Here is a 15159-nt window from a genome sequence, read left to right as displayed (position 1 = left end):
TTTTCCTTAATAGCTGCAGCCAAGGCTCGCTCACGCGAGCGCGTGCTCTCTCTCTCTTTTTCTTTTCTTTTTTTTGACATGAGACAGAGTCTCACTCTGTCACTCAGGCTGGAGTGCAGTGGCACAATCACAGCTCATTGCAACCTCTGCCTCCTGGATTCAAGTAATTCTCGTGCCTCAGCTTCCCAAGTACTGCAATTACTTTTGCACCAACCTAATAGCTCGGATTACAAGCATGCACCACCACGCCCAGCTAATTTTTGTATTTTTTAGTAGAGACCAGGTTTCACCATGTTGGCCAGGCTGATCTCAAACTCCTGGCCTCAAATGATCCTCCCGCCTCGGCCTCCCAAAGTGGGATTACAGGCATAAGCCACCACGTCCAGCTGGTCATATTCTTAAGCAGGTTCTTCCCAGTCCGCAAACCCAGTGAAAGGGCTTACTCTTTCCCCATTACTGTGGGGAAAAAATCCTGTAGAGGCTTTCCATAGGCCCTATGCCCTGAATCAATCGTTACAACCAAGGAGATGCAGAGACTGCGTGCCCTTTCCTGGAGCTAGGAGCTAGGTGAGTCAATCCTGCACTGTCTCTACAAGGCCTGCAAAGGCAAGCAAGAAGATTCCCCAAAGTGAAATCAGGGTGCTGTTACCAAAAGAAGCTATGAAGGCAGGCAAAAAACAACAGCTGTTTCCCACGGGACAAAACCCGAAACACCCAATTCCATTGTTTGCTTCAAAATTAAATTTTATTTGACCCCAACTAGTTCCAGTCAAGTTTTTGCTCGATGGACCAGGTGAAGAAAAGGATAAAAAGAATGTCTCTATATAATGCATGATCAGGTGGTTTATGACGATGTCAAAAGCACTGAACAAAATCCAAATGCTCACATAAAATGGGATTAGGTTTCATAAGCCACCCAAGAAAATCAGTCTCATTTTTTATATAATAATGTATTACTGTGCCCAGAGCTAACCTGTAGCTCTAGGGGAGTACAATGTGTTTGTATTATTCTTCATTGTACACAGTGCCTCAGATATGGTAGGTACTCAATAAATATTTGTTAAATAATGAATGACTGAATTGATTTAAGAGCTGAGATGGGATTTTTTTCAACAATCATCCCTGCTTAACACCTCTCTTAACTGATAGCAAACACCTGAAATGTCCTCATTAGCTTCCTTCAATATGCAAATACTTCTGAGAGAGATCATTATTTGAAGCCTCCTTTGTCATTTATACCTAGGTGTGAGAAGTTTCTTGAGACCCTTCCCAGAGGGGGTCACAAAAGAGGAGCAAAGTGCACAAAATTCTAGGGTCAGGAGACACACTTTTCTGCCTTCCCAGTTTTGTTGGGGTAACCCAGGCTCTCCACGAGCCCTGTGCTGGATGTCCTGATCACAGTGGCTATGGATGCTGACAAGAGACCATTATTCCAGTTTTGCCCTCAAATCCCAGGAGAGCTGTGGGAATTCCAGTGAAGTCTCACTGTGGTCAAATGGGGCAGGAAACTGGTTCTTTGAGACTCCTCAGAGGAGGAAGACATGATGAATGTATTACATGCCTCAGAGGGTAAAGGAAGCCAAAAGAGTAAAACCACCCACATCCAAAACAGGAACTAAGAGACGTCTTACACATCCTCCTAATCCTGAAAAGCTGTGGGGCTTCTCCATGGGAGCTGGAGCAGCCAGGAAGACACTATGAAGGAAGAGGTCAGAAAAGGCTAGGATTCTGGGCAGGCGCGGTGGCTTATGCCTGTAATCCTAGCACTTTGGGAGGCCAAAGTGGGTGGATCACTTGAGGCTGGGAGTTCAAGATCAACCAGCATGGTGAAGTCCCGTCTTTATTACAAATACAAAAATTAGCCGAGTCTGTTGGTGTGCCTGTAATCCCAGCTACTGGGAACTCTGAGGCAGGAGAAACGCTTGAACCCAGGAGTTGGAGGCAGCAGTGAGCTGAGATGATGCCACTGTACTCCAGCCTGCATGACAGAGTAAGACTCGGTCTCAAAAAAAAAAAAAAAAAAAAAAAAAAAAAAAAGAAGGCTAGGATTCCCCCTGAGTACTCCTGTAAGTAATGACTCTAGTCCTTCATGATGTAATTTTACATAGAAATTTGAGAAAGTGGCCGGGCGTGGTGGCTCACACCTGTAATCCCAGCACTTTGGGAGGCGGAGGCGGGTGGATCACCTGAGGTCAGGAGTTCGAGACCAGCCTGGCCAACATGGTAAAACCCTGTCTCTACTGAAAATACAAAAATTAGCTGGGCATGGTGCCACACATCTGTAATCCCAGCTACTCCAGGGACCGAGGCAGGAGAATCGCTTGAACCTGGGAGGTGGAAGTTGCAGTGAGCCGAGATGGTGCCATTGCACTCCAGCCTGGGTGACAGAGTGAGACTGTCTCTAAATAAAAAAAAAAAGAAAAAGAAAAGAAAGAAATTAGAGAAAGTTACTCTAACTTGGGTAAACCCTTAAGTCAGTTACCACACTTACCAGTTTCTTCTGTTTTAAAGAATGAGTAGACTGAATTGCACTTTAACCAGCATGCAGAAACAAAATTCTAGAATAATTATGTGATTGGTACTCAAAGGATGGATATTACCAAGACACAGATACTCATTCCTCTCCAAGAAAACAATAGCCTCTTCAAACAATAAGACCTCCAACACTAGTCACTGCTGTTTGACTATCTAAGGAAGCCACGCGTACTAGACAGTGCCAGGCACATCCCCATCACAGCTACACCTGGCCTCTCAGGAGTGATACAAACAGGCTCATTGACCACCTCTGGAAGCAGAAGGGATGGAGAAGCACAACAGGGCCTGCTTTACATTGCTTCTAATTCTGTGTCTCTATTCATTCTACCACAAAAAAAGAAATGCAGTTTTAAGACCCCTGTTTTCTTTGTGGCTTAAAAATGTTAATTATCCTTATTTTTTTCTCATTGTAAAAGCAATGCATCTTTCTTTTAGAAAATTGGTGGGGGGAAAGAAAAAATTTTAAGAAGCAAATAAAAAAGTATTTTTAAGTCCACTATCCAGGGATAACTAATGTTACTATTTTATGGATTTTCTTCTTTTTTTTTTTCAGTGCATTATATACGTTTGTTTTAATTCTTGGTTGGTGCAAAATTGGGATTTTACTATATCTAATTTTCTCTTTCTTTTTTGTAACATGCTGTCATGAGCATGTCTTCATAAAGAATCACAAGTTTGATCATGAAAACGATACATTTTTGTGTTAACCAGAAACATCTGACCAGAACTAGCTCTGTATAAAACAGAGGGTAATAAGATAAACAGGTAATAAGATTCCCTGGTAGAAGTGAAGGTGTCCTAGTGGAGAGCAGTTCTTTCACAATCTAGATCTAAGATTCATATTATCCCTCCGACCTCATGTACTCTCAAAACTTAAAAACAAGCAAAACCTTTTGAATGAAAAATGAAGAGGCTGAGGGAGTTCCAAGAATTCATTAATAGTGGTTCAATGAAGGGACTGCAAAATTCAGAGGGACACATGATCTAAACCTCGTAAAAAGGATCATTGAGGGAAACCAAACAGAAATGTATTTAGTAACATGTAGCTGAAGCTTTTGCTGGATATTGGACTAGAATCTGGAAAAAGACACGAATTTTCAGTCAGATCCAAGTTTCTGTTTAAATTGGAGGAAGGCTTGCTGTGGGTGACACAAGCCTACCAAGACAACTGCCATGGCCTTCTCGTACACAAGCAGCAAACAAGGCTCAGCATATGAGCATGAGGCCAGTCCTGTGTGCCAAGTTAGCGAGAAGGTTCCTTGGAGTAGTGAACCCATGTAATTAATTGTATTCTCATTTCTAAGGACTGACCTTGCTAGACAGAGCCAAGTCTGCACCACTTAAGCCTAAATTGGGTAAGAATTCAGTGGCCAGCAAATCTTAGTTATTAAATAGTCACTGAATCCTCATTACAAGTGATTTAAATGCCCATTCACAGTTTCAATAATGTCATCCTGGAGTTATTCTAATCATCTCCTAATGGATTTACTAGTTTTCTAATTTCTTTTACTCCCTTTTACACCTCTGACCCCAAGTCAAAATTGTTGTTGTCAATAATACTTTTAACATTATCACCATTCTCAAAAGCTTTGATGCCATCAAAACCCTTAAATGAAATTAAAAGATGAAATCATGGGCTTTAAAGTTCTCCAAGAGCCACTGGTCCTCTTCTTCCACATTTCCATCTTACTTGTTAACCAGCCAAGCCACGCTCCTTAGCACATAATTGCATCAAGAATTATAAAAGTGGCCAAGGACCAGTGTTTATCCCTGTGACCAGACCAACTCTGGGATTGTGTTCTAAGGAAATATAATCCAAAGTACATATAAAGGGGCCGGGTGCAGTGGCTCACGCCTGTAATCCCAGCACTTTGGGAGGTGGAGGTGGACAGATCACTTGAGCCCAGGAGTTGGAGACCAGCCTGGGCAACATAGTGAAACTCCATCTCTACAGAAAAATACAAAAATATTAGCCAGGTGTCGGTGAACTAGCCAGGTGTAGGTGGCACATGCCTGTCCCAGCTACCTGGGAGACTGAGGGGGGAGGATCACTTGAGCCCAGGAGGTTGAGGCTGCAGTGAGCCATGATCGCACCACTGCACTACAGTCTGAGTGACTGTAGTCTCAAAAAAAAAAAAAAAATTATATACACAAAATTTCAATGAAATGTTTGACACCACTTACTTATCATACAGTGGAAGAATAATTAAGAAAAGGATGTGCCATTAACTTGATGGGATACTATGAAGCCATTACAAACAACTTAAAGGAATGGAAAAGCAGACTTGCGAACTTATTTTCATTTTTTATCCCTCTCCCCAGGCTTGGGAAATTAAAACAACAACGAACAAAAACAAACAAACAAAAAACACTTGAGAGTGTATACTCAGCAAAGATAAAAGAAGTGTCCAGCTCTGTCATGTACCACGCATATGGTGAGTGGCAGGAATGAGTCAGAGCTCCCAGGAGTGGGATGAGCTCAGGCAAGGCAGAGAGAGCCCCAGCGAAGGCACGCACACTCTCAAAGGGAAGGAGGGTGACACTTAGCTGCTCAGGACTTGCCCTAATGAAAACTCTCTCCCCAACCTTCCCCACCCTTGACCACCCTCAAACTACCAAACAGTGTGTTAAAAGCAATATCCAGTCGGGCGCGGTGGCTCAACCCAACACTTTGGGAGGCCGAGAAAGGCCGACCACGTGAGGTCGGGAGTTCACGACCAGCCTGACCAACATGGAGAAACTCTGTCTCTACTAAAAATACAAAATTAGCCAGGCGTGGTAGCCCATGCCTGTAATTCCAGCTACTCGGGAGGCTGAGCGGGGAGAATCGCTTGAACCTGGGAGACAGAGGGTGCGGTGAGCTGAGATCGCACCATTGCACTCCAGCCTAGGCAACAAGAGCGAAACTCCGTCTCAAAAAAAAAAAAAAAAAAAAAAAAAAGGAAGAAAGAAAAGAAAAAAAGCAATATCCAGTTCTCACACCTTAGGTCAGTGGGAGGAAGAAAAGTGGTCTCAGACAAGCAGAGGGTGTCAATAGTTTTACGCACTTCCAAACAAATAGAAGGCGTAGACAGGGCTGCCCACCTTAGACCTGGGCCCTGTACCAGCCAGCGACAGGGCTCTCTACAGCGCCAGAGTGGGCTAAAGAAAGGTTTTTCAGTGCTCGCTGTTTGTTCTGAGGTGTCTTCGCTGCATTTCCCCTGTTACGCTCCCCACGGGCATGAACCCTGGTCCTGACCTCCTATGGCTAAGTGTCGTCCCAAAAGCTCACTGACATTAAAAGGAAGGGAGGAAGAGAGAGAAAAGAGCAGAGAAGCGGGTGCACGTGGGAAGCTCTCGGTTAGCAGGTGAGAGGGCAAAAGCACCACCAGGACCTAGAAGAACGGTCTGCCCAGGCTACAGAGCAATGGGTTCCTTTTACGCTAAACTGAAAGTAGCCTAAGAATGCAAGAGTGTTTTAGAAATAAGGGACCTCTGCAACTTGGCCACAAACTGCAAGGAGCCGGAGTGCAGGGTGGCGGGCGGGAGTCGTGGGGCGGGGGGAAGCGGTGAGAGCAGTCCGAAAGCAGGCAAGACGAGCTAGACCCCCAGGCCGGGAAACCACACCCGCGGGAGACCCCGCACTCGGACTCCAGCTCCTCTGGGCGGAAGGGCCGTAGGGCAGGCTCAGATTTTCTGCTGGATGGGAGGGAGGAGACCGGGCCCACTGCCACTGCCCTCTCTCCTCCAACCTACCAAGATACCAATCTTCTCCCCCACTCTCCAGTCCCTTTTATACGCCCCAGCCCCCAGTTCTCCCACCCTCCAGGACCTCGGGAGTTCCTAGACCAGCGCCACCGCCAGCTCCTAGCCCTGTGGACGTATGTGAGCGACTTAACATCTCTGAGCCTCAGTTTCCTCATCTGCAAATGGAGATACAATGGCACCTAGGTGATTATTACGAATATCAGGTGAGTTCAATACAAGCAAAGGGCTTAAAAGAGTGCATTACCCCCAAATGAAGGTTCGGGGAGTTAACTTAATATTCACCCTTTCGTCTCCCACCACCCCTTTCTTAGCCAGGATTCGGGTATTCCCTTCCCTCGCCCGAGTTCCCCATCCTCATTCACCGACCCAGTCGCGGAGCGAGCAGGCCCAGCTCTGCGTGCACTGACGCGCTGGGCGGGGCGTGGCCAAGTGCAGAGGTCCCTTATTTCGAAAACACTCCTGCATTCTTAGGCTACTTTCAGTTCAGCGTAAAAGGAATCCATCGCTCTGTAGCCTGGTCAGGGCGTTCTTCCAGGTCCTTGTGGTGTTTTGCCCTCTCACCTGGACGGGGGACCTGGCACCGGGCTGCGTACTGAGGCGCCCTGCCCCCTGCGCACTTTCCTCGGCCGGTACTCCCGGCGCCCGCCAACACTGCGAGTAGAACCGCCGGGGCCAGCCCAGGCTCCGGAAGGCGGCTTCCGGGAGCGCGTGAGAACGTGGAGGCCCTGCCGGCGATGGGGGGTTGGAACGGCCGGACCAGGCAAAAGCCTGTCCCTCCCTGCTCCTCCACGCGGCTGGGCGGTAAGCGCTCCGGACCAGAGGCTTAGGGAATCAGAGGACACGCAGCAGAAGGGTCGCTGGTTGTGGTTGTTCGGAACGTGAGGCGAGAGGCGGAACAAGGCTGAAGGGAAGCGCTGAGAGCGTCCTTGCCGAGAGCGGCTCGTTGGTCTAGGGGTATGATTCTCGCTTCGGGTGCGAGAGGTCCCGGGTTCAAATCCCGGACGAGCCCAGGCTTTTACCCCACCCACCTACACCCAAAATTTAAACACAGATTTTTCCCCCCTGTCCCCCATATTCCATTCAGAAACTTAAATGAAAGCATACTGGTCCCATGAGCTCAAATGTTGATCCCCTTTGTGTTTTGAAGCGAAGGACCATGTGAGCTCAATTAATACAACATATGGTTACTGTACGCCCAAGGGCAACGCATTCAAATTGCTTTGTACCATGTAAAACACACACTTGAAAAACAGACGCCTAGTGCGGAATCCTGTGCACGCCTTTAACTCCTCCAAACGAGCAGGGGGCGTCATGGATTAGCAGGTCCCGGGGTTCGGGAATGAGCATTTCCGAGGAAAGGGGCGCCCGGGAGATACCCCCCCGGTGCTGGGCACTGTCGTGGATGAGTTTAAACCACGCCATAGGCAACCAAGAGCAGATCTCCCGATGTCTCTGTACATGCGCTGCATCCAGGAATAGACAGGTAGGAACAACGTTTTCATAGTACAATACTACATTACTAGCAAACTTTTTGCATTTTCAAAATGAGGCCTTTTAATGGTATTCCAACGTGGAGTGTGCTCCAAGTTTCTAAAAGTCTCAATTTTGTGTTTTACTCTGACCAACCTGTGTTTATTACGTTTAGTAATATATCTACAAAACATGCACTTAGGAGATTGTTACTACAAAAGAGGGCTCGTCCGGGATTTGAACCCGGGACCTCTCGCACCCTAAGCGAGAATCATACCCCTAGACCAACGAGCCGACATGCTTCTGGTTTGCCGTCATCGCTGAGGAATGCATAGCTATTTAGTCAGGCGCCCTCATGTGGTTGTTCGCATGTTAGGATTCGATCTTTCGGTTGTGTTTGCTTTCTAGAGATTATGCGTTTTCAATTTTCTTTCTTTTCTGTTTTGCTCTTTAAAAATCAGTAACACAGAAGAAAGCAAAGTAGTTGTCACTATCAGTATAATATCGACCTGTTATTTCGAAAACTGTAATTTTATTTCTATTCATGGCTAATAAATGGCTCTGAGTGTGGGACAATGTCACTGTGGCAGATTCCAGACTCTCTCCGTTACTGGGTCCTGGATGTTTCATTCGTTCTCTTTCGCACTTTTCTGTAATGTTGAAATCTCGGTTTCTTGCCGATATTTTTTATTGTAGTATTCAAAGCCCCACCTATTTAGCCTTGTGAATTCTCATCTCTGTTTTTACTCAGTGTTCTCTTCAGCTGGAAAACCTGTTTGCTTTTGGATAAATCCCAAACTCTAACCTTCCCAGAAAAAGATCCTTTAACATATCAAAACCAATTGTATGTGGTAAATAACTGGGTTTCAATCTTATCTCCTCTAACTGTAACTTCCTAGAGTGCAAGACACCTACACCAACACTGATTTGTACTGTAGAATTGGTAACCAATTGTGTGATTGCTGTTCGATTGTCCCAATATCTTTAATTAGATATAGTAGGCATGGCTTCTTAACTATATTTTAAATTCTTTTTTTTTCTTTCTTTCTTTTTTTTTTTTGAAACGGAGTCTCGCTTCGCTCTTTCGCCAGGCTGGAGTGAAGTGGTGTGATCTCGGCTCACTGCAACCTCCGCCCCCTCCGCCCTCCAGGTTCAAGCGATTCTCCGCCTCCGGAGTAGCTGGGATTAGAGGCGCAGGCCACCACGCCCAGCTAATTTTTGTATTTTTAGAAGAGACGGGTTTTACCATGTTGGCCAGGCTGGTCTCGAACTCCTGACCTCAGCTGATCCACCGTCCTCGGCCTCCCTAATAGGATTACAGGCGTGAGCCACTGCCCCCCGCCTAAATTCTTTTTTTTTTTTTTTTTTTTTTTTTTTTTTTTTTTTTTGCGACGGAGTCTCGCTCTGTCGCCCAGGCTGGAGTGCAGTGGTGAGATCTCAGCTCACTGCAAGCTCCGCCTCCTGGGTTCATGCCATTCTCCTGCCTCAGCCTTCCGAGTAGCTGGGACAACAGGCGCCTGCCACCAGGCCCGGCTAATTTTTTTGTATTTTAATAGAGACAGGGTTTCACCGTGTTAGCTAGGATGGTCTCAATCTCCTGATCTGGTGATCCGCCCGCCTCGGCCTCCCAAAGTACTGGGATTACAGGCGTGAGCTATCGCGCCCGGCCCTAAATTCTTAAATACTTAGCATTGAGGCTTACCATAGGAAAGCTAGCGCTCAATGAATAATTCTGAATGGTTACAATTTGTGCCAAATTCCTTAACAATAGAAATTTTAGGTGTTTTGTTTGTTTGTTTTGTTTTTTGATACAGGGTCTCACTCTGTCACCCAGGCTGGAGTGCAGTGGCATGATCATGGCTCACTGCATTTTAGTACTTTTGTTACCGGAAACAGGGATCTTCACCCAGACCTAGAGAGAGGGTTCTTGGATCTCGTGCAGGAAAGAATTCAGGTTGAGTTGCAGAGCGTAATGCAAGAAGCAGGTTTATTGGAAACTACTCTTACAGAGCAGGACATCCTCAGAAAGTAGGAGGAGAAACACCCTGTCCTTAAGTTTTTCTTATATAGTGATCTTACCTATGTAAAAGCTAAGCTAAGCTGTGCCTACATGCGGGTGAGCAGACAACATGACAAAATTTGTTACTCTATTTATTTATTTATTTATTTTTTTGAGACTGAGTCTGGCTCTGTCTCCTAGGCTGGAGTGCAGTGGCCGGATCTCAGCTCGCTGCAAGCTCCGCCTCCCAGGTTTACGCCATTCTCCTGCCTCAGCCTCCCAAGTAGCTGGGACCGCAGGCGCCCGCCACCTCGCCCGGCTAGTTTTTTGTATTTTTTAGTAGAGACGGGGTTTCACTGTGTTAGCCAGGATGGTCTCGATCTCCTGACCTAGTGATCCGCCCGTCTCGGCCTCCCAAAGTGCTGGGATTACAGGCTTGAGCCACCGCGCCCGGCCTACTCTATTGATTTAAAGAAGACAATTATTGACATTTTAGTGTGTGAATACATAAAAGCATAACTATGATATCTTAAAGGCATATATTGCTGTGGATATTAGGACATTTGGACTTCTTGCTGTTGTAGGAGTGGGTCCTAGAGATCTTCAGGCTGTTTACTTAACTATAAACATCCCATGACTATGGGTCGTGGCAGGCAAGGAGTGTGCCTTCTTAGTCCTAAAATGGAGCCGAACTTAAAATGGCGTTATTCTAGCTTTCCTAGAATTCTGCTTCCATATCACGTTGACAAACACGTTGATAAACAGTAATTGTGAATTGTCATTCTAGCAAATAACCAACCAGATAGGAAACGAGTAGACAGAGTGACTATCCTAAATAGACCCATTCATTAATTTTATTTCATGTGTCATGCATTCATCGGTTTGTTCATTCATTCATTGCTCATTCTTTTTTATCTTTTTCCGAGACAGAAATCTTGCTCTGTCACCCAGGCTGGAGTGCAGTGGCGCAATCTCAGCTCACTGCAACCTCCGCCTCCCGGGTTCAAGCAATTTTCCCGCCTCAGCCTCCCCAGTAGCTGGAATTACAAAAGGCCGGCACCAAATGTATTTTTAGCAGAGACGGGGCGGTGGGGGCGGAGCGGGGTGTTTCGCCATGTGGTCGAGGCTGTTCTGGATCTGACCTCGTGATCCGCCCGCCTCGGCCTCCCAAAGTGCTGGGATTACAGGCGTGAGCCACCGCGTCCGGCCTGCTCATTTTTCAACAAACATTTAACGACAAGTACTGTGTGGCCGACTTCAAACTGTCAACTTTCTTCCTATGGTTTGACAACAGAAAATTATAGAAAATCTAGCACTGTCTTCACCCTTCTTTGTTTCATTTCAAACTGCCCTAACTTGAGTCTTCAGTTCTTAGGGCTCCAGGAAAGGAGGGAGGATAAGAATACCCTGTACAATGTTAACAAGTTCTAGATTGCCAGGATTGTGTATTCATCAAAATCTAACTGGAAAAAAATATGCCCTGGACACCTAAGAAGTTTATACTGCTTTTCTCCTTAAAATGAGGAAGCCATAGAATATAACTGGTTAGAGAAAATAATGTAACCACTTCAGATATCTGAAAGCCTCAGTCTCAAGAAGTGTCCCTGCTCGCTCTCTTTTCCCATTTGAATTTACTATCGCTATTATCATTTTAGGTTTTTTTCCCCCAACTTCTACTTCTCTCTAATCATTAAAAGGAACTTGTCTTTTTCTCGGCAGACCAAATACTTGAGTATTTCATTTGACTGTCATAACAATGATGCAGAAAGACTGACAATAACAAAACTCAGAATATCGATTGCTTCATTGACAGTGGGAAACATCCTTATTTGGTAGCAGAAAGGCCTGCGCTATCTGTCCAGGCACATGCTTCCCTAGAATTAGGTCCTTGTGAAGCAGATGCAGTACACAGATGGTTGCAGGGCCCAGGAAGACAGTGTATCTTGAGGAAAATTCTATCCCAGCTACAGTGAATTTAGAAGTCTGGCAACACAGCCTTCTCCTGTAAGAATTAACACCTCCCTAAGGACCCTTTTACCCTTGTTCCCCCGAATTGGTGTCTCTGTGCCCAGGGGCAGGAGACACTAGAACTCTAATTTTTCAATTTTCAAAATTTTCTAGCAACAATGCTTCTGGATTAAGACATTCTTTGTGAAACTGATTTGGCTTCAGGCAAATCTTTCTCAAGGTGGCCCGGGATTCCTCTTTGAATCTGTCTGATTGTTATCTGTGAGGAGTCAAATTCTCAGGGTTCCTGGAACAACACTCACATTCCAGTTTTCCTCTGGCAACAGATCTTGAAGACAAGGATAGACAGGCTAGAAATTGAGACTCTTTTTCTCTTCATTATATTCTCATCCAATTTACATCCAGTCCTGTAGTTCTTTTTGTGAAATGTCTCTCAAATCCTGTCTTCTTATCCCCACTGTCAATACCTTATTTCCTGCCCTCTTCATTCTTGCCCTGCTGCAGTGGTTACCTTTTAAAAACACAGATCTGAACTTCCTACACCCCTTTCACCACTCTCCACTGCCTCCAGAAAAAACAACTCAAGGCTCTTCAAAATATGACCGCAGCCTCCTTTCCTGGCATTCTGTCTTCCCCTCCTCCCCTCACTCCCCTCAAGTTGCAAACCTGATGTTTCTCACACTTGGTAGGTGGTTTCATTTCTCGATGAGTGTGCTTTTCCTGTTTTCTCGGTTCTCTGAGTTTTCTTTTCCTGTTTTCTCTCTGGTGAACTTTTATTCATCGGTTCTCTGAGTTTTCTTTTTCTTTTCCTGTTTTCTCTCTGGTGAACTTTATTCATCCTTGGTGAATCTTTCTAGATGCTTCTTGGGCCAGTGGATTTTGGGAGAGCAAGGTATATGTGGCTGAGGTACATCACAATCAGCAGAGAAGCTTTAAACACTGCCGAGTGTCACTGTCTCTGCTGGCTTTGGGTTTCATCCTTATTCACTCTTCCCACCCCGCTTTTTTTTTTTTTTTCCGAGACGCAGTCTGGCTCTATCGCCGAGGCTGGAGTGCAGTGGCGCGATCTCGGCTCACTGCAAGCTCCGCCTTCCGGGTTCACGCCATTCTCCTGCCTCAGCCTCCCGAGTAGCTGGGACTACAGGCCCCCGTCACCACGCCAGGTAAGTTTTTGTATTTTTAGTAGAGACGGAGTCTCGCCCTGTCGCCCAGGCTGGAGTGCAATGGCACGTGATCTTCTCTCACTGCAGCCTCCGCCTCCCAGGTTCAAGCGATTCTCCTGCCCCAGTCACCCGAGTAGCTGGGTATAGTCGGGCAGCGCGCCACCATGGCCGGCCAATTTTTTTGTATCTTTTAGTAGAGACAGGTTCACCACGTTGGCCAGGCTGGTCTCGAACTCATGACCTCGTGATCTGCCTGCGTCGGCCTCCCGAAGTGCTGGGATTACAAGTGTGAGCCACCGCGCCCAGCCCTCATTTTTACTCGAGTACTTGTTTGTGTACCCCTAGTAGAGGATGTGCTTCTTGAGAGTAAAGCCCAGGCGTTCTACATCCATGGTTCAATTAATGCATTGGTATCTTTTCCAACCTATGGCATGTAAGACACACTTCAAAAGGATCTGCCGAGAGAAATAGGGCGAAGTGGTTCTGGTATTTTTTTTTAGTTTTTTTTCTAATGTTCTTATAATTTTGCTGTACTACAGTGTTAGCTAAAACAGCACAGCTATCAGGAATGGCATTGTTAAGACTGACCTTAGACAAAACCTTTTTTTTTTTTTTTTTTTTTTTTTTTGAGACGGAGTCTCACGCTGTTGCCCAGGTTGGAGTGCAGTGGCGCGATCTCGGCTCACTGCAAGCTCCGCCTCCTGGGTTCACGCCATTCTCCTGCCTCAGCCTCCTGAGTAGCTAGGACTACAGGCGCCCGCCACCGCGCCCAGCTAATTTTTTTTTGTATTTTTAGTAGAGACGGGGTTTCACTGTGGTCTCGATCTCCTGACCTTGTGATCCGCCCGCCTCGGCCTCCCAAAGTGCTGGGATTACAGGCTTGAGCCACCGCGCCCGGCCTAGACAAAACCTTGAAGTGACAGGTTGCATTTTGGGTTCTCACCATACTCTTCCCCGGCTCTTGTCCTAATTGTCTAAAGCTTGTTTCCCTTCCTCACCGTATCAGCCTCCCACCTGAATCTTCCCTGTTCCTCCTTCACATTCATCTTTCTTGTGCCCCTGTCCCTCCATTTTTCCCTTTTGTAAGTCATTTTCATAAGAATCCTTCCAAATACTTCCCCTACTGATTGGACAACCCGTAGGTGGCAGACTGTTCTGGGCCAAGGTAACCAAGTTGAGCAGGGCCAGCAATCAGTGTCGGGAACTTCTGCAGGGCACTTCAGAATCAGTGTCGGGGAACTTCGGCATTCTATTTTTCACGGACACAGACAGGAACACTGAGATGCAAAAGCAAAACAATCAAAAAGCATTTTTATTTGTTTTCCAGGTAGTAGGAAACCCGAGTTCCAGATTCCCATCCTTCTGAAGCCAGGAGGGAGGTTCCTAAGAGGAGGTTAGGGCAAGATGGAGACTTCTTTTTAAACTAGCAGATTTCGCAAATTGCGACACATACATTATCTAGTCCACGCAAAGGACAGGCCTTGGGGACAGGGCAAGGGGAACGTGTTCCACCTGCACGACTGAATTAGAAGTCTCTCCCCCATCAATTGAACGCCTCACTATTTTTCATTCTGTCTTTTCTTTCTTTTTAAGGTAAATGAATTGCTTCTTTTTCGTTAGGTGAGGCCGGCAGAGACCAAGAAGAGCTGAAGCGGAGGCGAGGTTAGTACCCAGCAAAGACCCGTGGCGAGGAGAGACAATGAAGAGGACCATGGGACTGGACCCTGAGAAAGGCAAAGGAGACGCTGGCTGGCTGGGCCCGCAGGCGGACAGCCACGCAGGCAGGCGGAGGGCTCGGCTCGGCCTGGGACCGCTGCAGACCCGGCCTCCGCGCGGGGCCAAGCCGCCTGGGTGGGACCGAGGAGGCGGGGCCTTCCCCGTGGACGGGTGATGGACAGACTGTCTCTCCAATCGCGTCCTTAAAGGGCGTCGCGGCGTGGAGGTGCCACCCGGCGCGGGTGGCGGAGAGATCAGAACCGTTTTCCCCAAGCCGAGCCAACCTCAGCGGGGACCGGGACTTAGAGGCGCGGCGGCGGCAACTGCAGCGGTTGGACGATGGCAGCGGCCACCGGAGCCGGGGCGGTGATTGCAGCCCCAGACAGTAGTCGCTGGCTGTGGTCGGTGCTGGCGGCGGCGCTCGGGCTCTGTGAGTGATGCCAGGACCAGGGCTGGGGCCGGGGAGGGGGGCTCCCGGGCCCGGCACACGCCCCTCGCAGGCCAGGCGCGCGTGCTGAGACCCCAGGTGGGGAGGGGGCGCGGCCTGCGCTCTCTGGGGCC

The 15159-nt window shown here is 47.2% G+C and overlaps 1 protein-coding gene and 2 non-coding genes across 3 annotated transcripts in view; 2 read left to right on the top strand and 1 right to left on the bottom strand.

Moving 5' to 3' along the window:
* Positions 1-7219: 7219 nt before the first annotated feature.
* TRNAP-CGG (transfer RNA proline (anticodon CGG)) lies at positions 7220-7291 on the top strand. The gene has a single exon. It is a non-coding gene; the product is annotated as a tRNA-Pro (tRNA).
* A 683-nt stretch (positions 7292-7974) lies between these two features.
* On the bottom strand, positions 7975-8046 carry TRNAP-AGG (transfer RNA proline (anticodon AGG)). The gene has a single exon. It is a non-coding gene; the product is annotated as a tRNA-Pro (tRNA).
* Positions 8047-14805: 6759 nt separating this feature from the next.
* Positions 14806-15159, top strand: part of MPZL1 (myelin protein zero like 1) — a 63148-nt gene continuing 62794 nt past the window's right edge. Inside the window, exon 1 of the mRNA XM_050768356.1 lies at positions 14806-15028. Within this exon, the coding sequence (XP_050624313.1) occupies positions 14938-15028 (91 nt within the window). The 5' untranslated portion in view covers positions 14806-14937. The remainder of the gene's footprint in view (positions 15029-15159) is intronic.

The sequence above is a fragment of the Macaca thibetana genome, chromosome 1 (genome assembly GCF_024542745.1).
Source record: "Macaca thibetana thibetana isolate TM-01 chromosome 1, ASM2454274v1, whole genome shotgun sequence".
Classification (NCBI taxonomy): domain Eukaryota; kingdom Metazoa; phylum Chordata; class Mammalia; order Primates; family Cercopithecidae; genus Macaca; species Macaca thibetana.
Note: the sequence above shows the minus strand (reverse complement) of the source record. Positions and strands in the feature narration are given on the sequence as shown.